Consider the following 25,217-nt stretch of genomic DNA (forward strand, 5'->3'; position numbering starts at 1 on the left):
ATGGATAGAACCCTGGTGTAGCAAGTGTGAAGGCCTGAGTTCCAGCAGTACCAAAGGAAAGAAAAGATCTTAAATAGACTGAGGAGAAGTGGAGGCGCCAAGAGGGTGCCTGGGCCCTTGCTGGGTGGGGGTTTGTAGGGTTAGTTATTCTTCCTGAGAGCAAATGTGCGGGTGTCCTTTTTCAAAAGACTGCAGTTGTCATTTGGCATATTGTGTTTACAGTGTAGGCTTTTCAGATACTGTTAGCTCCCATAGGGAGTCGCTTGGCCTAGGGAATTTCTGAAAATCTGTAGAACATACTATTATTGCATCAGATCGAAGGACATGGCTCAGATTCCTTTATACTGTTAGTCACTGTGGAGTCTCTTGGGGGTTTTTCAGTTCTAAACTTTATTTCCAGTTGTAAACTGAGTCCCTGTTAAGGAGTTGCCATTCTTGAAAACACGAGGTGAGCATTTTTTATTGAGGTCTGGGCTTGTGAATGAAGTAGGGGTTACATTCACGTAGGGATGCTTGCCAGACTCCAACACCCTCTTTGGTAAAGAAAAGGTTTACTTTGGGTGTTTTACTATGTCTAAATGTATTATAATAGAAAGAAACCTGCATGTATTACTTATGGGCTGGGGGCTCTACCAGGTCAGGAGTCAAAAATGTTTGTTTAATAGCTAATATGCCAAAGTATCCAATTAAAAATAAAAGAACTTTGAAGATGTTATCTAATTGGATGATATGTCTTTCTGGTCTTGAAAATATCATTATTTTAAAATAATGAGGTAGTTGTAATAATTAAAAATAAGAGTATTATGGTATTAGGTACTTCCTAGAAACTAATCTTACTTTTATATCATGGTCTTAAGTCTGGTCAGAATATTAAAAGAAAAAATAAGAGTCCATCCTTGTGGATAATGAACACTGTCCTTCTGTGACTTCCTGGACCCCGTGCTATTTACATAAAACCTGTGGTCCATGTGGAAGTGTGGTGGGAAGAAAGCATGAGTGAGAAACTGGGGCTTGTGGGACCAGAGCTCCACCTGGGTGTGGCCCTCCTAGGTGGCCAGCCCTGGGGAGTGCGGGTTCCGCACTGGGGGCAGTGTGGTTTTACAGGAAGCCTTTGGACTGACTTTGAAACTTGGTGGTTTGACTTCTACAGGCCAGGCACTTTGTTGAGTTTTGGGGTTTTTCTTTTAGTTTTTTAAAAAAATATCTTGTTTACCTGTTAGGTTGATCCTATGTGGTAGGAGGTGGTATTTATCTGTACATGTGAGGAAACTGAGATTCTTATCACTTGATCCAATCACTTGAACTTGGTCATGAAATTAGTAACTGGCTCCAGACACAGAGGTGCTCACCTCTAATCTCAGTAGCTCAGGAGGCTGAAGCAGGAGGATCTCAATTTCAGAGTCAGCCTCAGCAACTTAGTGCAACCCTAAGCAACTCAGTGAGACCCTGTCTTAAAACAAACAAAAAACCCAAAACAGGTTGGGGATGTGGCTCAGTGGTAAAGTATCCCCCGGGTTCAGTCTTGGTTAATAAAACAAAAACAAAAACAAAACTAGAAACTGGCAGCTCTGGAAGTCTGTGGTCCAAGGAACTCACCTTTGTTACTGGGATGGTTAGATTGCTTTTTTAATGAGATTCTTTTAAAATGATTTTAAAATTTAAGTTGGAGAAACATTTTTTATTTGCTTACCAGATGGCATAAAAATCTTGATTTTTTTTTTTTTTGAAAGAGTAAGATACTGTTGAGATATTGTATAACTGGCATTTTCTTAATCTTTACCAAAATGTGGTATTGGAGGGTCTTTTAATCTTTAGAATTTATTTAAAAATTTCCAGACTTTTATATTTATAAGTGAGATTTGCTTGAGGTTGATTATTAAAATACTAAAAAACTGACTTCAAAGTAGTATTTTAATGTCATTTGACTAAAATATAATTTTAAAATACTTTTAGATAGATGATCTTTCTTTTCTTTCTTCTTTTTGTTTGGTACTAAACTGCTGAGCCACATTCCCCAGTCCTTTTTATTTTTTAGGGTCTTGCTAATAAGTTGCTGAGGCTGCCTTTGATCTTGTGATCTCCTCTTGCTTTTGGCTTCCGAGCTGGCCCAGTGTGACATTGTCTTAATGACAGCTTATCAAACAAAAACTTCTCCCGTAGAGCATGTGTTGAACAGAGGGAGCATCAGTGGTCCGAAGAGCCCCTGGCTTTTTGGTGAACTGCTGTGGCAGGTGAGCTGGGAGGGCATTGCCTGTGGGAAGGAGGGGGGATTACTGGTGTGTCCTGGCCTAGGAACTGACCTTGGGCTTTGCAGATCAGGGTTCCCTGGTGTGCCTTGCCATAGGGAGAAGGTGACAGACCCAGGATGGGGCGGCTGGTATTTGAGAGCTTGTGGTGGGACGCTGTGCTTTCACAGCCCTGGAGGTCAGAGGCTTTTGCGAGAGCAGGAGATGAAGTTTTGCCCTGTTGTCACATTTTTTCTTAGACACTGGAGCTTTAAGATGTTTAGAAATGACCTTAAGTTAGGCACTTTGTGTAGCTACTCAAATTTTAAAGTATGAAATCTAAAATCTAATTCTATAGAATTAGGATGATTGAATTGAGCACACTTAGCTCAGAATTCATTTTTGCTCTAGGGAATTGAAGGAGGGGGATCAATTGAAAATAATGTACAAAGATAGAAACACATCATTCTCTGTTTCCTGATTATTTAAAATTCTGCAGGATCTTTTTTTGAAACCAGTCTCTGATCTCTCTGGTGTTTGATTCTTGGTCCAGTGATTGCGTTTGTGTGCCTTTTATGTAAGAATCCCGTTTTTGTTTTACATTTAATCGCTTTCATTCCTTGTTTAAGTTGTGTGTTTTTGATATCTTCTTATCCTGTTTCTTTTCATTCTCATCCTTACATATTTTAAAACAAACAAACAAGCTCAAACAGACAAGGTTTCATTACTCTAAAGGATGAGCTCCCGGGGAAACACTAGGGCTGGTTTGATCTTAGGCAGATGGAGCAACACCCGTCCGTCCATGGTGGTTTTCCCAGCCCAGTCCCTCTGTTGTGAGAGTGGGCCCGTAGCATCCTGCTCCTTGAGACGCTGTCTTCTGGCCGTCACCTGCCATTTTCTATCCTTGCCTGGTTCTTAACGTTTGGGTTCCTGTGTGTCAGTGGGCAGTGTGGTGCCCTGTCACCACCCACAGGGACGCACAGCCTCTCTACCCAGCAGGATCCTGCCTTGCCCTGGATTCTGAGTAACTGTCTGTGGCACAGATGCTGGAAGCTTCTGTATGGCGGCCAGAAGGTCAGCGGGATGTGTGTAGCCTTGCAGGTGAGATGAGTGCTGCTCCGTGACCTCTGGGTTAGGAGACTCTCGTTACCATAGTGACTGGGATGGCAAGCTCTTTCTGTGTGTTGCTTTCAGGAATCCAGTAGGGTTGTCTTCAAGTTCTTACTTAATATGTGGTCTTCTGTTTTCTGTAGATTTCCTAAAAGTAGTTGAATTCAGTTACAAATAAAATCCAGCAAAACAAGGTGAAATCTGTGTAACTCATCACAGCTTTAATTACTGATAGAGTCTTATTAATAACTAAATTCTATCAGCCCCTAGCATTTGCAGACACTACTGCTATGTCCGTTAACTGCCCCCTCTCCTGGCATTTTGTATTTATGATTGCCCTGGCTAGAGACTGTGACCTCAGCTTTCAGTGGAGAAAAACAGAGTTTGAGTATGTTTGCAGCGTGTCCTCTGTAGAAACTAAGTTGGTACCAGAGTCTGCAATGCTGAAGCCACTTGTACCTGGCCACCAGCCTCGGCTCCTCCCATCTCACTGCTGTGTGGATCCTCCCTGTGAATCTCAGTGTTCTATCCTTTTAGGGTTGTTTTCCTTTATCATTGCTTGGTTTGTGTGCAAGTAACATGAATGATCTTAATTTAGTATTGAGTTGAGAAGCTAGAGCTATTCATTCTTTTTGTTTTTAATTTAAATTTTTTGAGATGAGGGGAGGACCTTGCACATGCTAGGCAAATGCTCTACCACTGAGCTACCCCCCAGCCCCGAGGGTGGTTCATTCTAATTCCCAAGTTAGTTTCTTGGTTTATCTGGGCCTCGATTGGGTTATGTCAGTGGTTCTTGGCGTCCTGCTCCAGGCCTGAGCAAGAGGACTCAGTAGCAGCAGTTCTCACCTCTGTGGAGTTAATGGTTTTATCAGATGTTTGGGGAGTGAGACAGTGATTCTGATATGGCTTACCCTCTCTACACCTGAAAAACAAAAAATAAACACAAACGGTCCTTGCTGTCCTTGCTCACTCACTGTGCCTGCCGACTGACCGTCACGGGCGGTTCCCCTATCTCTCCACCACCACTTTCTACTTACCATTCCTCCAGTCTTGAGGTGCAATCTGACTGCTTTTTTCTTTGTTTCCCTGACTGGGGTGACTTGCCAGCCTCTTGATGAGTTGCTTGACGGTTTGGCCCAGAGACCCTGGAAGTCCCTGAGATCCTTTGGGAGGTAATAAAGTCGAAACTGTTTTGATGTCGACACTTAGACGTTACTGTCTGCCCTCTCCACCTCATTCTCTCCAGGTGGAAGTGGGGCTTTTCGAAGGCAATGGAAGGCTTGATGTTGCAGCAGAACTGTTTTAGAATCCAGCTGTCTATTTTGAGTTAGACGCTAAAGAGAATGTAAAACAGTGCCATTCTTTCCACTAATTTGCTTTTATTTTGGAATATATTTTTCAAAGAAATATTATTTATGTTGGCCTTTAATAGATTTACTATCATTTTTATTAACAAATATTTGAATTAACAAATATTTCTAAATTCTCAGTTTTGTCGGGATGACAAAGCCCAGCAGTTCTCACCTCTGTGAGTGGGTGTGGAGGGGCGTCCCTTCGCTCTCCTGTCCTCCTGCACGTCACCTCTTCTGTTCTGGGGTGCACTTGTCGCCCCCAGGCACCTCATCTTGGGTGCACATGGGCCTCTATTGCGCATGGGCAGCCCTGTGGAGTCAGGGAGAGCAGGCTGAAGCCTCCAGCTCTCTTGAAAGTCATTGTAGTGACATTTTTTCACTTCCCTTTCCTGTTCTTTTCAGAGCTTAGTCTGAATTGTGGCCACCTTGTTCAACCCATTCACTTCTCATCCTTGGCAGACAGTATAGATCTGTGATTAAAAGTTGTAAGATGAGGATACAGACAACTGGGAGGTGCAGAGGCAGCTGGAGGAGATGGGGAAGCGACCACAGGGTGGGAGATGGGGAAGCGACCACAGGGTGGGAGCTGGGAGCTGTGTCTGCAGCTGCCTCTGGGCTGAGGAGGCCCCCACTGCGGCTTGTCCTGCACATTCCACCCCGGCCCCTGCCCTGTGCATCTAAGTCTGAACTCACCCTCGGCCCTGGCTCTCCTCTCGCACACTCATGCTCTCTGTCTGAGCTCCCCGTCCAGACAGCCAAGCCAGATGGCTGGACAACACCCTCCCCACTCCTCCTCCCATGGGCAGCCATCACAAGAGCTGTCTGTGCTTCTCTGGCTCTTGGGCCACTTTGAGGACCTGGCATCAGTGAAGCATTCAGAGCTGCACCTGGCAAGTGTCAAGCAGCACCTCCTGGCAGGTAGGGAGTGCTCAGGAAACAGCTGTGAGCGTGTGCTGCTGTTCTCTCCCTCCTGAAATCCCCTCACTGCTGCCCCTCAGCTCCTCCTGCTGTTCCCTGGTTCACACCTGGATACCCTCCCTGTGCTCTGCTGTCTGTCTGATTTTGCCTCCTTGCTTCAAGTCCCATATTGTCCCTGCTGGTGTGGCTGCTTAATGGTGCCCTTGTGACAGCCCCGCCTGCTTTTCCACTCTCCGCCAAGACTGCCCACCATAATGAGCCATTTGTCGCTCCACACACATGCCCCACTGTTTCACATGCTCCTTTGTATTTGCAAGCAGCACTGCCCCCGCATGAATTCCTGCGGGGCTTTCACAGCCCTGTCCACTGTGGCTTGGGGGGTGGAGACTTTTCTCCTCTCCCAGGTAGGATGAGTCGCCTCTGCCCCGGTGTGATGTGCTTCACCTGCGTTGTGCATACCTGTTCTCAGACACTGGGGCCCTGGTGACAGTCCCGGCTCCAGAGCCACACATTTCTCATCCTTGTTCATCTGCACAGTGGGCTTCTCTGGCCTCAGTTTTCTCATTTCTAAATTGGGAGTAAGAACAATGTCTACCTTGTGGGATTGTAATGAAAACTGATTGAGATACTGCATTTCATTAAATAGAAGATGCCATTTATTGTCAGATAAACCATTATTTTATGTCCACTAAAGAGGATTTCATGGCTTCAGTTGAGAAGGGAGTCTTGATTTTACAGATACTAAGATGCGAAAATAGAAGTGTGTCAAATGAGGTGAAATAGAGGACACAGAGGCCCAGCAGAGGTGTGCCATGTGCTTGACGTCTGTCTGTTTCCCTTTCTAGACTTTGTTCTTAAGAACACGAGGACTAAGTCTTGCTTCATATTGTGTCCTCAGACCCTCACCAGACAGTCGTAGGTAATTAAGATACAGCGACTGCTTATGAGCTGCCCATACCTGCAGAGGGCACACTGATGTGTGTCCAGCCTGCATGTCCTGACTTCTCACCATCTGAGCTGCTGGGCTTCTGCTCAGCTGCGGGGTTATCTTCCTCCTCTTCCTCCTTCACAGACCACTTGCATTATGAGCCAAAATTTGGAATGCAAAGAACTCATGCATTCTTGTCTATTTTTTAACTATACAGAATTGTTTGGGAACCCCCGCCATAATTTTCTACATAAATGTTTTATAAATACTTTTCCTGAAATATAATGGAAGAGAGTTGAGTGATTTGTGTGTGTCAGTGTGTGTGTGTGTGTGTGTGTGTGTGTGTGGTTATGGAGTGGGAGATCTGGGCAGGAACACTGCTTATTGAAATGTACCCTGAAGGATTATACAGGTGCCTTATCACCTGGTTGTGGTGGCCGTAGACCTTGGAATTGGGACGTGGTTGGGAGACAGAGGAAGTTTTCTCAAAACATTTTTTTGAGTCCTGGTTTTAGCAGCACCTAGAATAAGGTAAAATCTTGATGTGTGTTTTTGTGGATAATTGCCTTTCTCAGTTGCCCCAATCATTATTGTCAGGCATGATTGATGTTACTAAAAGCTTTAAATTTTGTTTCCTGAGTATTTTTTGAGATACTAGATAAAGCTGGATTGGGAACTATTAGTTGGATGATATATTAAACTACATCAAGAAATCTTAAATGTTGTTGTAAACTATAATGTTATTCTTCGTAATCTGAAAGACAAAGTAATCTTACTTAATACCAATAGTCAAAACCCAATTTTATTGTATATTTGAGTCAATTTTGGAAATTTTCATATATCACTATCACAATTTATGTCTCGTTTAGTGCATACAGCTAAGCCTCTTGCCTTTTCTCATGAATAGTGTTTGTAAAAGAACAGACAAAATCCTTTACAACTTTATGTATGTAAAACTTTGAGATCTCTTTGTTCTCACTCAGAACACCTGGTCAGACAAGGCAGGGCATGTAACTCGGCACGGCTGACTTTTAAGGAATAGCAGTCTTTATTAAGGAGCACAGGATTATCTTCAGATCTCTAGAAAGGAATCAAATGTGTGTTTTGGTCACTACATCCAAAAACCTGGTGTTGCTGTCTGTATTCAGGGAAAAGTCTACTGAGATCTATTTATCAATTAAGTGATATTAGATGCAAATTGTACAATTCTGTTCTCTCAGTAGGTGTTTCTCTTCACTCTGTTGATCGTGGTGCTTGTTTACACGGAAAGAGGAGGAAAGGCAGGTGTGGCCCTAGGGTCACATTTCCCCGCCCCGTACCATAGTATTTCTGTTCTGTGCACTGTACAGAGCTGCTTTTCTGGCCCCCAAACCTGCTCTTTGGCTGAAGTGCAGGTGTGTGGGTGTCTCCAGTATAGGCCAGGCAGAACCAGGGAAGGTGTCTGCTTCGAGTTGGAGCCCTTGTCTTTTTTTGCAGTGGGGGTACTGGGGAGATTGAACCCGGGGGACTTTACCACTGAGGCATATCCCTTGCTCTTTTAATTTGTTACTTTGAGATGGGGTCTAAGTTGCTCAGGACCTCACTAAATTGCTGAGGCTGGCTTTGAACCTGTGATTCTCCTGCTTCTGTCTCCTGCGCTGCTGGGATTAAAGGCATGTGTCATCACTCCTGGCTCAAAACAAAATATTATCCTTTCATATTTAGTTTTGGTACCTAAAAGTGCCCAGCATTGAAGATATGGTATTATTTCTTGGGTCTTAAAATACAGATTAACCTACAACTTTCACATACTTTTTAACATAAGAGTATTTTTAAAATCTGATAGATCTGAGTTTTATGTGCCTCTTGATATACATGACAGAAGGTTCTGAGAAGGAGCAGGTAACTAAAACATGCTTCAGTCAAAATAAGTTTCCTCATACAGTAGTGACAGGCTCCAGGAGGTCGCAGGTTTTCTGTTTGTTGTGTAGGTATAAAGATTGAGGTTTATGGATGGAAGAGAATACAGAAAGTGTCCTTCATGAAATAAAAAGGTGACTGCTGTGCTTATTAGCCGCAGAAGACAAGCAGGGTCACCCTGCTCTCTGATGATCTTTGGGGATGTCCCCTTCCTCCACCATCCTACTCAGCCAGCAGCATTCCAGACTTGCCCTGTTCAGTCCTGGCGGCTCCTTTCCATGTTGCTTCCTGTCACTTCTTTCACTGAGCCGCCGGAAGTGCAGAGTCCTGGCAGCAGTCTGTACCCCTTTTCCTGCTGCTCTGACCCCCAGTCCTTGCTTTGCATCCTGCTGTCATATGCTTTTCCTGCTTCTTTGTTTGAGGTCTCTGTGATGTTAATTAACTTTCTGGATGCACATTTGTGAATTCATTCAGTCAGTATCCCCAATATCTGCTTTGTGCCACAGTGTGTTCTCTGTTGAGGTGAACTGCTGCCAGTGTCCAGATGGCGGAGACAGTGGGCAGCTGAATTCGGACATGGGGTTAGTTCAGAGTGATGCCAGTGAAGTGTCATGAGAGGTTAGCTAGGACCCTAGAAGGGCTCTCTTGTAGAAGGGTTGAGAACTGAGTGGGGAAGAGCCAGAGAAAGTGCACTCTGGGAGAAGGGGTAGCTTTCGTGGGACTCAGGAGTCGGGTGTTTGCAGGGCTGGTGAGCCTGGGCCTGGTGAGCAAGGTGCCCAGTGGTGTAAGAGGAAGTCAAGGCGGCGGGCTGGGCCAGTCTGTAGTTTTCAGTGCAGTGGGAACCTCCAGCGAGCTACAAGCAAGGTGGTGTTTTTTGTCTAAGTACTATTGCTACTGTGTGTAGGTAGAGGGCGAGCATGGTAGCAAAAATACCGGTAGGAAAATGCTCCAACATGTGGACAAGAGATGTTGGTGGCTTCAAGTAGGAAGGCCTCTTTGGAGATAGAGGTGGAGATGAAGGGTCAGTTTTAGAGGCAGACCTAAGAGGATTGACCACTGAGTGTGGGCATGAAGAGAAGTGGGGAATCGCCTTTTCTGGACTCAAGCAGCTGGTGAGTCCTGCTGTTATTAAGGAGGTGAGAAGGCGGAGGGAGAAATACATTATTGGTCAAGAACCTTTGGGCCAGGTAAAGTTTGGGAGCCTTCTTAGACATTTGGGGCAATGTCTAGGTGGATCAGTTGGACAGGTCTGGAGTTCAGTGCAAAGGCAGATGGCCTTGGAATTCAATGAAATCATCTAGGAAGAGAGTGAAAATCCACAAGAGAAGAGGGCTGAGGCTTTGTTCAGCCACTTCTCTGAAGTCCTTCTATAGGAAGAGGTCAAGCCAGCACCCAGCCAGTGCCAACCTTTACTCCAGGTCTGACCTCAACTTATGTGTTGAGACATCCAAATTTTAAAACTTGACTGGTTCTTAGTTTTTGAAATGTTTATATGTTCCCTTGGAAATCCTTAGTGCTTTTTTTCCTACCAGCACATCCTTCGTCTTTACTCCATCCCCATTTCTTATGCTGCAGAGCTATCCTGGCTTCTAATCTCTTTCTCTTACAGTTCACTTTTATGGATTATTCTCCGTTAGTCTCCTAAAAACTATTTCATCATATTACATGTCTCATGGAAAGCCTCGAGAGCTCTCTCTTGTCACAGAAGAGTAATTAGCATGCGCATTCAAGGAGTTCAGGTCCCTTCAGAATGCCTTGAGCTCCTTCTCACCAACCCACTTGTTTGCGTTGTTTCCCTCAGTTTTTGCTAGGTAAATATTGCAGTGGTACCACATGATATGCCGACTCATGGCTCGGAGCATTTCATGGACAGGGAAGACTCTTTCTGTGTCTCTTGCACTGTGTGACGCAGTTTCCATGTTGCCATCTTGGAGGAGCTTGGGCACTGCTGGATTCTGTGCCATCTCCTCACCGGTCTGTTCTGCCACGAGCTCATCTTTGCCCTGCCCTCTTCCTTGCAGGTGTCTGTTCAGGCCCATGTTCCATGCCGTGGACTTCACAGAAGTCCCACCGTTGGCCAGACTCAGCGCTGGCCCCTCAGAAACTGAGATTTCTGAGCTCTTGGAGGAGCTCAGTCTGGTGAAGGATGAGGATGTGCGAGAAACCAGTTTATCACAAAACGTGATAGACATTCTGGATGGAACACAGTGGATTATAGGGACGGACGGGGTGGTGACATTTTGATAGCAGCAATACAGTTTTTTGGATGTCTGATTGAATTGCAGGTTCTTGAAGTGGACAGGTTGTATCTTGCTGTTGTTTCTATTCAGTCCTGTAAAAGGCACGTGTATTGTGTCAAAGTGACATTTTTAACAAACCAACTCTAAGGAAAAAGATGAGAAATGCTGTCTTCAATTGTAAAGTCTGGCTGCTGGGTATCTGTGAAGAGGGTGTGTTTGAGTGTGGGAGCAGTGGGAGGGCCTTGAAACTTGGCCCTTAGAGACTACATGACATGGCTGGTTAGTTGATTTATCACCAGCTAGTAATTAGTTGTGATCATGTAATAGAAACAGTGTGTGTTCGGATGTATTCCTGCACACAAAGAGTTAGAAGTGTTCCATTTCAAATTTATAAAAATTCCATCAAATACAAGTGGATTGTTAATAAAAGTCAGGGAATTACCAAGAAGAGTTTAGAAATTCGATACTCTGATAGTGGTTTTAAGATGAAATTCTGATATTTTCAGGTAATTGCAGCAGAGTAAACACAAATATTTCTGCTTTCTTTTGAAATTCCATGTTCTGAAATTCCACTTAAGGAGTGTAAGCTCACAAGGAGGCTGGAATTCCAAGTGCTCACAGAGGGTGGTGATGCCAAGGAGCCAGGCTGTTGGTGTGGCTGAGCCCAGTGCTGAACACTGGAGGAAACAGCCCTCTGGCTGGGAGAGCAGGCTCCTGCCTGCAAGGGTGAGCCGGTTACCGGCAGAGACTGAGCCTGTCTGGTTGGCCAGGTTTTATTACCCTTTGACTGATAAACTCTGTGCACCTACAATTTTCATAAAAGTATAGCAGAGACAAGCTCACTTTGGAATGCTGACTTCAGAATAATAGCATACATTCAGATGCTATCTCATGGAAGAATAATTCTTCAGATTGCCTTGCACGTGTTACTTCATGAAAGTGGACCAACTTCACTAATGATAAATTCTTCAATAAAATACATGAGTAAATTTTAAGCAATCTAGATCTCTGATGATTTTGTTAGACTTCAGATCCTCTTTTGAACTATACCCACAAGTGGGATGTTCATGGTTCATTTCCTTTATTCCATTCATTTTTGGGTCAACACATTTTTTATGTCTAACATTTTCACTAACATGACTTATATTTTTAGGTTAAAAAATACATGTCTATATTTAGCATGTTAGTAAATTGTGTGTCTACTAATGTCATGTGTGTGGTATTTTTTCTAGTTAATTATTACTAAGATCACATAAATTGGGGCTGGGGATGTGGCTCAAGTGGTAGCGCGCTCGCCTGGTATGCAGTGCGGCCCGGGTTCGATCCTCAGCACCACATACCAACAAAGATGTTGTGTCCGCCGAGAACTGAAAAATAAATATTAAAAAAAAATTCTCTCTCTCTCTCTCTCTCTCTCCTCTCTCACTCTCTCTTAAAAAAAAAAAAAAAAGATCCCATAAATTATTTGCTGAATACCTCTCAGATTAGTGGCATCTTTAAGTTTAATGTGTCCCCACTTTATTTTCTACCCCAATAGTATTTACCCCCTTATTAATTTGAGGTTTTAGGTTTATGTTTGTTACTGTTTAAATAGATAAGAAATAATGGGCTAGGATTGTGGCTCAGTGGTGGAGCACTTACCTAGCACGTGCAAGGCTCTGGGTTTGATCCTCAGTACCATATAAAAAAAAATAAATAAAGGTATTGTGTCCAATTAACAACTAAAAAATAAATATTTAAAAAAGAAATAAAGGACAGTCAGGTGCATTGGCGCACACCTGTAATCCCAGTGGCGTAAGAGGCTGAGGCAGGAGGACTGCAAGTTCAAGGCCAGCCCCGGCAACTTTGCCCTAAACAACTCAGTGAGATCTGTCTCAAAATAAAATATAAAAAAGATCTGGGGATGTGGCTCAGTGGTTGAAGTGTCTTTGGAATCAATCCCTGGTACCAAAAGCAAAACAAAACAAAGAAAAAGAAAAAAGAAAGGACAGACATTGTGGCATGTGCCTATAGTTCTAGCTACACAGGTAGGAGAAGGCAGGAGGATCACTGGAGCCCAGGAGTTCAAGATTAGCCTGGGCAACATAGTGAGAGCCTGTCTCAAAACATAAAAAGAAGTAGATGGTCTAGCTAGATTGTATGAGTTATAATTTAAATCATTTAATTGTTGAAATTGAGTATTCTAGAAACAGAAATGTGTAATTGTGCTTAGAAATTTCAGAATAGCTTTCGAGAGGAATGGCCTTAAGATGTGGGTTTGGAGAATTATTGGCTTAGAGGTAAGTAAAGTCTCTTCACGGTCACACAGATACACACAGGATGCAAGTTGATATGCCGAGAGGTGAGAGAGGCTTGTAGCTAACAGCACACATTAGACCGACCCTGTCTTTAGAGCTTCTGTGAGCCCCTAGGAGTTTGAACCTGATCTTTCCTTTCTGTCTAGACCACTGTTTCCACTTGGTAGTCCCCAAAACACGGAGGAAAGGGAGAGAAAACAAGCAAGGCTCAGAATGGCATAGCAAGAAATAGTTAAACAAGAACAAAATTGTCTTTAATTACTTTGCTCCATTCAAAACAACACTGATTGAAAATTGTACCTAACTTGAGATGACACTTGTGGTAACTTAACCTCCCCCCATCCTTGCTGGGATTCCAGTGGTCTACCCAAGTGATGGGTACTTTGAGTGTTGCTGAGCTTCTCTAAGCACCAATAGATTTCTTGTTTTACTGGTCTCAAAATATACACATGTAAATGTGTATCATTCTTCCATAAAAATCAAAGAAAAGACAATTTAAAAAAAAAAATTTGGCCAGGTACACTGGCCACACCTGTAATCCCAATGGTTTGGGAGGCTGAGACAGGAGGATTTCGAGATCAAAAACAGTCTCAGCAAGCATAAGACACTAAGCAATTAAATGAGACCCTGTCTTTAAATAAAATACAAAATAGGGCTGGGGTTGTAGCTCAGTGGTAAAGTGCTTGCCTAGAATGTGTGAGGCCCTGGGTTCAATTTTCAGCACCACATATAAATAAATAAAATAAAGGTCTATTAATAACTAAAAAAAATGTGTGTGTGTGTGTGTGTGTGTATGTATGTATATGTTAACAACTTATATATGTGTGTGTGTATAAATAGGGCTGGGATGTGTCTCAGTGGTTGAGTGTCCCTGAGTTTAATCCCCAGCCCCCCCCCCAAATAAAACAAAGAAACAAAAACCAAAAACCTGGATTCCAGAACATTCTTTTTTTTTTTTTTTTTTTTTTTAAGTTATAGATGGACACAGTACCTTCATATTTTATTTATTTTTACGTGGTGCTGAGGATTGAACCCAGTGCCTCACAAGTATGAAGAAGCGTTCTACCACTGAGCCACAACCCCAGCCCCATCCTGGACCATTCTTTTTTTTTTTAATATTTATTTTTTAGTTTTCGGTAGACACAACATCTTTGTATGTGGTGCTGAGGATCAAACCCAGGCCGCACGCATGCCAGGTGAGCGTGCTACCGCTTGAGCCACATCCCCAGCCCCTGGACCATTCTTAAGAAACATTGATTTTATTCTAGTGTGGTGGATAGTTGTTAGAAGTCTTGAGCACCTGCATGTTCTGTGAACCGCAGACTAGGGGTGAGAAGACAGGTAGACTAGTCAGGACATTGTGATGATGGTCCTAGCCTGGATGAGCTTAAGTAGAAACTATTTGGTCCAGGGTGAATTTTGAAGGTAGACTTGGGTTTGAGTCATATTTGATGTGAGATAGGAAAATAGCTTTGAAGATTGGGCATGGGATGATAAGTCATAAAGATATATTAAGATGACTTTAGTATTTGGGGCAGAGCAACTGGGTAAAAGAATGATCCCTTTACCAAGAGACGAGTGGGAAGCTTCTAGTTTGAGATACTCATTAGACAACCAAGTAGAGAAGTTACGTAGTTTGTTGCTTTGAGTTTGGGCATCAGTAGACATGTCCAGTTAGACATATAGAATTTGGGAGCTATCCTTATTGAGCGGGTATTTTAAATGATGGGATAGATGAAATCCTGGGAAGATGAGTATAAATGGAGAAATGAAAGAAACTGGACCCTGGGGCCCCAGGATGAGAAGGAATCTGCAAAGGGATTCTATAAAATTTGATTGTTTCCATATAATTTTTAATCTACTTTATTTAGATATACTTTACTAAAGTACATCTGTTCCGTGAATTTGGACAGATGTGTAGATCACCACCCCTCAGGCTTTTCACTCATCCCCAAAACTTGCTCTATCCCCTGTACAGCCAACCCCAGCTCCTTGCAGACAGTGATCAGTTATCACCATAGTTCTGCCCGCTCTAGAATTTCAAATAATCTGAATCATAGTCTGGTCTTTTGTGTCTAGCTTTCTTTTCTTTTCTTTTTTTAACTTAATGTTAAATAAATTCATTCATGTTGTGTTTATTAAAAGTTTGTTCCTCTTTGTTGTCGAGTAGCATTCCATTGTCTGGATGTACCACAATTCATGTATCTTTATTCCTACCAATGGACATTTCAGTTATTTCAAAATCTGGGCTATTAGGAATAAAACTCATAGAACATTCTTATAAGAGTCTTTTTGTGGATATGTTCTTATTTGGAAAAGGAATTGCTAGGGCAAAAGATAAAAGTATTTTAATCATATAAGCGATTGATAAACTTTCCAGAGTGGTCATAACACTTTATGCCTGCTACCAAAGTGTGAGAGTACATCTCACTATCCCGTGGTATTGGTCTTATCTTTCCTGCCACATGATTTCTCTGATGATTAGTGATGAGGCGTGCATCTTTCTTGTGCTGATTGACTAATTGTGCATCTCTTGGCAGATATTTTATTCAAATCTTTTACTGCTGGACTTTTCTTGTTATTATTCTTTCTGTATTGTGGACCTCTGTTCTTTGCCAGGTAGATAAGTTCTGAATTTTTTTGGAAAAGCAGAACCTTTATATTTTGATGAAGTCAATTTAGCTTTTTTTTTTTTTAAAAAAAAAATTATAGTATTTTTGTTGTTTTTGTTTGTTTGTTTTTGTTTGCAGTGCTGGGGATGGAAACCAGGGCCTTGTGTGTGCTTGGCAGGCACTCTACCACTGAGCCACATCCCCACCTGCAGGATAACAACTTTTTAAAGATCACACAGGCAAAACAAAAAGGTTGGTATATAAGCTTGAGAATCTCGAAAAGTAAACTGTTTGACTTCAGCACAATAAAACAAGTATTTATTGTTAATTTTTTATTCCCCCCGTCATTCATGTATTTGTTTATTCGGTATTGGGACTGAACCTCAGGGTTTTGTCTGGACTTTTGGTGAGAGCTCTGCCCTGAGCTGCATCCCCAGCCCATGTCCAGTCAGAATTCAAAATCTTTGGATGATCTTACCTGTTTTCCTTGCTTGGGAAGAACTCTTCTGTGTCCTCAGCGTTTTGAGTTCATTAATTCCCTGAGCACCTTATTTTTTCCTGAACAATTTTGGTTTGTGTCTGATACCTAAATGAACAGCTGTTAGAAATGTCATTTTAGCTTTTGAAGCAAAGCAGTAATTCAACATGTGTATTTTTTCATGAATTAAAAAAATGTTCTGTTCTGGAACTTTTCATTTGCTGTTGACTTAATTTTTATATTAGTAATAATTGTATCGGAACACTTTTAGCTACACAGAGCAAGAATACCATGTCAGTGGTACTGTGGTGTAAACTGTAGAAAGTATCACCTCTCAAAGCTGGAAGTTTTGAGGCAGGGCAATTCGTTTTAGCTAATTTATGATTGATGGGAGCATCGAAAATGCATATTCTGCTTAATTTTGTATTTTGCCATCCCAGCACATTAGTATTCCTTAAGCGTTCTCTTCTTATCAGTGGAAGTGGCTGCTATATTCTCATATGACAGACAGTAGCAGATGCCCCATGTTCAGAGTGAGAATTGCCCAGAATCTGTGCATCATGTCTCACTGACCAGATCTAAGCTTCCTGTCAGTTGTCAGGAGGGTGAGGGCAAGAGGTCAGGAGGGTGAGGGCACTGGTGGTGTCAGAGTTGGTGGGATGGACTCATCGGGCATCTGCCCATTAGGAGGAGAGAGCCAGGCTGTTGTCTAAATCCAGCTCAGGTTTGTCCAGGTTATTTGCATGTGCATATTATTTTTTGAAGATGTTCAGTGAAGTTCATACTTGGACCATAGCACTTAAAATGCTCATGTGCACATTGGCTAATACATCTGCTTTTTCTGCTGATGTATGAACTTAAAGAATCAAAGCTTTGCCCACCATCCTTCCTGCAATCTTTCTCAAAAGATAACAAAATTTGATGTGCTCTTTATCAGTTGCAAAGAGTAGAAAAGAAGCTCTCCACCTATAATTTTTTCTGGAATTAGGGTTTTCCAGAGACCAGGTTTCTGGTTCTGCTGTGCCGTCCTCATGCATGCAGGGCGTTGCTGGGGCAACTGTCACATCCATGTGCAGGGCCCAAAGAAAGATAAAAGTGGGAAGAGGCACGCTGGCTGTCTCACTCCCCTTTTCAAGAACACCTAGCCTCTGTGGTGGAAGCGTAATATGAGCTGATTTTAAATTTTCTAGTAGTCATAGTTTAAAACACTGCAAAGAAATACATTTTTTATTTTAGTAATATGTTTATTTTACCCAGTATATCCAAAACATTACCATTTTTAAAGTGAGTTAATAAAAATTATTAGATATTTTAATTTTATTTTTATTATTGGTCTTCAGAATTTGGGGCATATTTTCTAATTATAACAGATCTCAGTTTCAAGAGCTCAGCAATCACATGTGGCTAGTAATTAATCAGTTAACAACTAACTGACTTTTGAGGAAAAATATATGTAAAAGTACACAGTTGGGCTTTTGCATATGTGAGCCCCACATCTGTGGGTTCAACCAACTATGAATAGAAAATATTTGGAAAAAATGCATTTGTACTGAACATGTACAGACTCTATTCCTTGTTATTATTCCCTAAACAACACAGAGTAGCAGCAATTTATATAACATTTATATTGTACTAGGTATTATAAATAAGGTAGAGGGGATTTAAAGTGCACAGGAAGATGAGTGTGGATTATATGCAAATCCATTTTATATAAGAGACTGGAGAAGCTGGATTTTGTTGTCTGTGGGGGATACTGGGGGATAGTGGTATACATGAATTTATTATATAATATTATAAATTTAGTGGATTTTTTCCACATAATTTACAGATAAAATGTGTAATGCTCTTTACTATAAATTTTACACAGCCAGTTGACACCCATAGAATGCTTCTGGACTTTTGCCAAATTCTTGGTGTAAGTACTTCCACTTTGATAAGATTTAAAACCACTAACTTTAAATTCATAAATGCAAAGTTTTAAAGAAATTCTCAGCAGCAGACATGTAGTATTTCCACCATTACATCTTTGTAAGTAAACTTTGTTGTAAGTGTATTAAGTGAAATAAGAAAGTGAAATTGATAAGATTTAAAACCACTAACTTTAAATTCATAAATGCAAAGTTTTAAAGAAATTCTCAGCAGCAGACATGTAGTATTTCCACCATTACATCTTTGTAAGTAAACTTTGTTGTAAGTGTATTAAGTGAAATAAGAAAGTGAAATTGGCACTTCAGAGAGCATGTACACATTCTAATGTGTTCTGCAGAATCGCCTGCCCAGAAGAGGCTGTTCCAGTGGTGTCCACTAGCTATGTTGGAGTAGCCTGTCTTCCCCAGCCACGGGGACCATGTGTGCTTTAACTTGCTAGTCCTTCATTGGACAGATATTTTCATCCTAATATGCATTTCCAGGCTTTTACTGTTTATTCCTGTCCTGAGTTTCATTTATTTTTCTAAAGGAACTGGTGGTTAGTTTTTTCTTCTATAATTTTTCTCTTTATGTTGTCATCCAGTTTTTACTTAAATTCTTACTATTTCACATTGACTTGCAGGATTTGTTAAAAACATTAACCTATAGATAGTAAATAATTTTTATTACATATTTAATCTTTCATCCTTCATCTGTAAGTTTCTATGTTTATGTCAGACTAATGTTCAGGCAATTGTGATTTTTGTTGTGCTTACAAAGTTATTTCCACGGTAGGATTTTGAGGGTGTTTTCTTGTTTCTTATTATTTTACTTTTTAAGGTATTGTTTTAACACTTGGGTCTTCCATAATCTTACTGGATTGTTTTTACATTTGTGCATGCTGTGAACTGGGAAACTTTCTGAAATATGAGCTAATTTTTTAACCTCATTTAACCTCATCCATCTTCCCACTAATTAAATGTGCCAACATTATAATAAACAGGCTCTCCATTTTACAATGAGTCTTTTTCTGAACTTTCTCCCAAAGTTTGCTCAATCTTTTGATCTATTTTTGAAACAATACTACATTATAAATCACCATGGCATATTCTCTTATCTGCTGGGCTAGGGCAAGTCTTCCTTGGCTTATGTTTATTTAGTTTTCTGGAGGACCTTGGAAATCAGCAGGTTTGGCCCCACCAAAAGTATCGTTGGAATTTTGATTAGGATTGTGATGCTAAATTTAGAGACCAGTTTCAGTAGAGTGGACTTCCATGTTTCCTGCGTCATCCACCTGAGTGGGGCTGGATCTGTGCTGACACATGTGTTCTCCTTCCTTCACCAGCACCTGTCTCCTGCTCCCCTCGTGGGCTAGATACTGAATGTTTAGGTAGACTCTTTTTTTTTTTTTTTAATGTTAAGGAAGTGACTTTTTCCCTTAGTTTACTAAGAGTTTTGTGTTGAAATATATTTGAATCTTCATAAATGCCCTTCTAATCTATTGTTTCCTTTGATGTATCACTGTGATTTTATACACACACACACACACACACACACACACACAATATTCCTTCCTTTTTCCTAATATATAATTACTAGTCCTCATAGAATCATAAAATTCGCTTCTCTGAGATAGCTGATTATTTTAATGACAGTTATGGTTTTCCTTGGTTGTGTGTATCAGCTAGCCTTCAGTGGATATTTTGCTTGGGGTCTTATGTGGCTGCTGTAAATGTTGGCCAAGGCCGCAGTCATTTGAAAGCTTGACTGCTTCATATCCACCATGGTTTCCTTGTGTGTTTGAGCTGATATTGGCTGAGCAGTTGATGATCAGATGAATTGTTGACTGGCACTTCCTTGTGGCCTTTGCATGTGGCCTCAGCCCTCTCACCTGTGGTTCCAAGGCTCAGAGAGAGCACTTAGGGCCAGCCTTTCAGGAAGACCAGAGCTAAACCTGCAAGCCTTCCTATGATGTAGCCTTAAGATTTCAGAAACTAAATGCCCACTGTATTCTGTGGGTAAACCAAGTAATTGAGTCCCGCATAGGTTAAAGAAGAAGAGAATTATGTTTCTGCTCTTTATTCTAAGAGCAGCGTGTGCAACAGGGGAGTTGTCATGGGTGGCAGCAGTCTTCAGAGACAGTCTCCATAGTCCACATGTATACCATGAGAAAAGGACACTCGCTGTCTTCCCAGAATCCTCAGGGTCTCGTCTCATCGCAGCATCAGGCTCATGTGCTCTGACTTCTCATCCGAGTCAGATCTAGTATGAATGAGCCTCTCTGGGGTGGGACCTCGAGTACAGTTCCCCATGGAGGAGTTGAAGAGGGAGGTTTTGCCTCTCAAACACCTGGTGTTTAGTGGTGAACAGTGGTAAATAACTGCAGAAGATGCTTCTGTTCAAAGAAGGTGGGAATGGAAGGCCCCATCAGTCTGTGGTCCAGAGCAGTTGTGAAGTCCAGACAGATGTGAATTCCTTCCTTTTTCATAAAAATTAACCTGCTTTACAGTTGAAAAGCTCTCCTAGTCTATCTACTACCTACCAGTAGAAAATTGGGGACCCAAATCTCTCTCTCTCTCTCTCTCTCTCTCTCTCTCTCTCTCTCTCTCTCTCTCTCTCTCTCTCTCTCTTTATTTTGTTTATTTATTTTTTTATGTGATGCTGAGGATCGAACCCAAGTGCTAGGCAAGCTCTCTACCACTGAGCTGTAACCCCAGCCCCTCTCTTTTTGTTTTGAACTATTTATAATGCCTTTAAAAAACCTTTTGGGCTTCCTGTACTTTTAATTACAATCTATTACTTTAGACAGAAACCACACTCATAAACCTCTTTAAGTCAATCTCCTTGCCACCATGGTCTGAAAGTCAGAGTGTCCAGGAACAACAATACACTTGGGTTCATGAATGCCTTTCTTGTTGCTTCTTCTGCCATCTTGGAGCCTGCAGAAGCCTGCTGGGAACGGGAGTTCTCATGGGCAGGTATGGAAGGCTGGGGTGCAAGGCCGTTTTTGCTGTCTGTAAGCAAGGAATTCTGGAACCAAAGAGCACAGAGCTCTTCCTAATACTGAAGGTGTTTAGGCCTGAGATAAAAATGAATTATACTTGGGCAAGAAATATGCTTAAAGAAAAACACAGTGACTCTCAGTGACCAGTTGGACAAAACCAGAGTTATCTGGGCAAAGAGAACTCATGCCTGTGGTGTGGTTCATGCCAAATTCCAAAGCCACCCTTTGAAATGCTAGGGCTTCTTGAAAAGGAATCTGTGATGCGTGATGCCATACTGTCTGGGGGTTTAAAGTAATGGAAAGTAAATAAAAGTGGATGGCCGGGACTTCCTTTTGCAACAGATGGTTGACAAGCCATGCCCTGGAGATTGTTAGAAACTAGCTTTTACTGGAGAACTTCTGTGAAGGTGTGCCTTTTAAGTCTTGCTGAGGGATCATTGGAGATGACACTTGACTTCAACTTTACCTTGACTAAGAACATTTTGCTGACTAGAAGGGCCTTCCTGTTTTTGTATATCCTCATTAAAACCTGAACACTCATTTTACTTTCTGTCTGGGTCCGTACCTTGCGATGGCATCTGAAAGAATCCGGGTAATGTTAACCTTAGGTGTGTTTCCTGTTCTCTGCTTTGCAGATGCCAGCTTAGCCTTGCTCTGGCTCCAGCCAGCTCCCTTTCTGACCTTCCTGCCTAAGCCCACATCTCCTGGGGCTTTTCTGCCTCTAAGCACAACCCAGTCCCCAAACCTGTGCTGTGTTTCATGTTTTTGTTTCCAAAGTGCCTCACAGTCTGTTTTGATGATGTCACTAGATCAGAGCAGTGGCTTTAACATAGTGACTTGTTTTGCTGTGTTTCTGTGGCTCGGGAAGTTCAGCTGAATGGTCCTCTCTTTCTCCTGTGCCATTGGCTTATTCACTCACCACCTGATGACTCTCCAGTCCCCCTGCCTGGTGTCTGCCCCCCTTACCCTTCTCCACAGTCTCACGCTGCAGAACCCCCACGTGCAGTGGTCTCAGGAGCGTCAGTTTTCTCTCATGACTAACTAACCACCAAAAGAACAAGAAGTAGCAACTGCCAGGACAATTAGGGGCCGTGTGTGGAATTCACAGTATGTTTCATATAATCTGGTCAGTGTGGTTAGAAGACTGGCCCAGACTGAGGTGGACAGAGAAATAGACTGTCCCGTTGTGGGGAAGCAGGCAAACTTGGAGAAAACTTATGATGAGAGATGTTGTCATTAGGAAATGAGTGGTTTCTAGAAATTATTTTAAGTTTTAGTTTGTGAGTGCTTGGTGATCACATGTGCACACAGGTGTAATGATTGTGAGGTGTATTGATCATGGTTTGTTAACTTCGTACAGCAATTGAATTAGGAAATCGTCCTCCCTTTGTCCTTGTTCAAAGTTTGAAAAAAAAAAAACAGTTTCATAAAATCACCTGAATTGCCTACATGAGAAGCTTTTAGTTTAGTCAAATACACTACTTTTCATTTTCATTTCTCTGTATTATATATGTTTAGAAGGTCCTTCCTGGATTGAGAACATTTGAATCTTTGGCCACAGTTCCTGTTTGGTATATATTTTGTTTTATTCTATAGTCCATTGTCATAGTGTGGAGTGAAGGCAGAACTTCCTCACATTGTAGACTCATTATTTTATTGCATTGTATAGTGTTATATATTCTAAAATGTTCCTGCTCTTTTCTATTGATATGTGAATTATTTTTCATACTGTTTATTATAACTCCAACCCAGATGTCTTCAGTTGGTGAAAGTCACTGAGTGTTCATACATCTAAATGTGGCTAAATGCCACCTAACCCACACCAAAGATTATGATTATGATTTTAGATTACTGAGGACATTTTTAGACTCCTGTTAAGAGTTTATTTTAATGTATATCTGAGCCAAGTATTTTTGTGCTAAATTTTGTTTTCTAGAATATAAGAATCAGTAGACACAGCAGATGTCAATAATTACAATTTTATGCTCATAATTATAACTTTCAAATATGTAACTTGATGTGTGGATGTCTTCCACAAGTAAATGAATAAAGGCAGTAATTGATTGCATTTACCATTGACGATGTAGCCAAGTAAACTAAAGCAGATAACTAGGGAAGAGTTTTCTTAATTTATGAAGTTACTTGAGCTAGCTGCAACTGCCTGTAACCAGCCTGTACTCCCAGCAACCTAGGAGCCTGAGGCAGGACAGTCACAAGTTCAAGACCAACCTTTGTCACTTAGTGAGACACTGTCTCTACAAAAGTAGGGCTGGGCATATAGCTTCCTGGTAGAGTGCTCTTGGGCCTGTTATTTGAGAGTAGATCTAGTAAGATTTAATCATTCAACCATATCATTTAATTAATGAATTACTTTAAAATATACTCTTTAAATGACTTTTTAATCATTATTAATCTGGCTTTTCTTTTTTCTTTTTTTTTTTTTTCCAGATACTGTTTTGTGTTTGCTTTGGGATACCTCACAGTGTGCCAAATCACTAGAGTCTATATCTTTGATTATGGACAATATTCTGCTGATTTTTCAGGGTAAGATTAAAACTTTGATTCAGCACTCCAATTTATCTTTTGTAACTCTTAGTTAAAATAAAACAAAATATAGTTGCATTTACTAGTTCCAGTGAAAAACTATCATTAAACATTTGAGTTCAAAATTCCTTTATGAATTTAGAATTTTTCTTATCATAGTTGGTTTCTTTATAATACTTTATGTCACAAAATATTATTCTAAATATATAACAATTTAATTTCTTACATAACATTCTGATATTGAAAGCATTTTCTAATTCTGATAGAGATTTCAGCAATAATTAATGATTCTGGAAATTTAGCCCCCTGGAGCCCATATTCTTGCTGCTTGCCCTCTCCCTCCCCCACCCGCTCACCCCCTTACCCCCTCTCCCCCTTCCCTCTCCCTTTCCCACTATCTCCACTCCACTTATCCGACATTAGTTTCAACAGTAGTGGAGGTGACTTCAGGCTTCCGTTGCTGCAGAGGGGATTCATTCCCTCCCTGGCCAGTTAGGTCTGTCCTATTCTAGTAGCTGTTGGAGTTTCTGTTAAACACCCTGCTGCACAAGCCCTTGTCTCCTGATAAACTCCCCCTTCTACACAGGGGTGTCTTCATTCACAGTGGGCCAGGTGGGGAGGGGGAGATTTTAAACCTCAGTGTTCTTTATTTCGGGCTCCTACAGCTTTCTCCATGGACAGCATACAGAAGATGCTAGGTCAGTCTTGAGTCATTGGACAGCACAATAATCAGTAATAGATCCAATTTAAGAATAAGTAAATTGGAAAAAAATTAGACAAAACGGGTTATAATATTTCGGGAGAAAAAAATTGCTCGACAATAGTAATGGGCCCAAATTGATGAAAAAAAAAATCACTTCTGTGAAACAGAAGATGACCCATCTTTTTCTCCCTAAAGAGACCAAGTGGGTTTCACTGTACACATATAAAAGTAGTCTTGAATGGAAGTAGGTTGCATGAGAAACAACCAAGTGAAAACAGAAGGATGCCATAAAAACCAATTAAACCAACTAACTAGCAATTTCACTCAAAATGAGTGAAATTGAGATGCATACCTAGAACGCAGAAAAGGAAAATAGACTGTCAATCTTCTTATGAGTAGTAGGTGTTGAGCTGTGGCTGGGTGCAGTGGCCATGGGTATAATCCCAGCTGCTCTGGAGGTTGAGATAGGAGGATGGCAAGCTCAAGGACAGCCTGGGCAGCTTAGCGAAACCCTGTCCCAAAAAGGGGCTGGGGATGTATGTAGCTCAGTGGTAGAGCACCCTTGGGGTCAGTCTTTAGTTTCACTGTGTGTGTGTGTGTGTGTGTGTGTATACACATGTGTGTATAAACACATATGTATATGGATGAATGAATAGATAAGTAGAAAGAAATTGAGCTCCTAAACAGAATCACATGTTGTCATCATAGTGTAATGAAGTTAGGAAGTATTTAAAAAGTATCACAGTCACTGCAAAAATTAACCTAAGAATAATGATCATGTTGCCCTTGTTCATCTTATATCCTTAGTGTAGTAGCACACAATGGTATTAAATATTTAATTGAATTAGAAATAATACTTAAGGGAAAAAGTAGAAAATACAATAGGAAAGGGAAAAACCCAAATAGGGAAACAGGAACCCTGCAGACAAACTGAATCGAGAGGTGAATTCATAGCTTTGAATACTTGCATTGTAATAAATGAGAAATAAATTAGGCATT

The 25,217-nt window shown here is 41.3% G+C and overlaps 1 protein-coding gene across 6 annotated transcripts in view; it reads left to right on the top strand.

Annotated features, from left to right (window-relative positions):
• The window catches only part of Mboat2 (membrane bound glycerophospholipid O-acyltransferase 2), a 132,394-nt gene that overhangs the window by 64,410 nt on the left and 42,767 nt on the right, over positions 1–25,217 (top strand). For 4 of the 6 annotated variants that reach the window (XM_078029704.1, XM_078029706.1, XM_078029709.1 and 1 more), the window contains one exon: positions 23,420–23,515. The exons of the other annotated variants lie outside the window; for them this stretch is intronic. In XM_078029704.1, the coding sequence (XP_077885830.1) occupies positions 23,420–23,515 (96 nt within the window). The remainder of the gene's footprint in view (positions 1–23,419; positions 23,516–25,217) is intronic. 6 annotated transcript variants of the gene reach the window in all.

The sequence above is a fragment of the Ictidomys tridecemlineatus genome, chromosome 12 (genome assembly GCF_052094955.1).
Source record: "Ictidomys tridecemlineatus isolate mIctTri1 chromosome 12, mIctTri1.hap1, whole genome shotgun sequence".
In the NCBI taxonomy this organism is placed as follows: Eukaryota; Metazoa; Chordata; class Mammalia; order Rodentia; family Sciuridae; genus Ictidomys; species Ictidomys tridecemlineatus.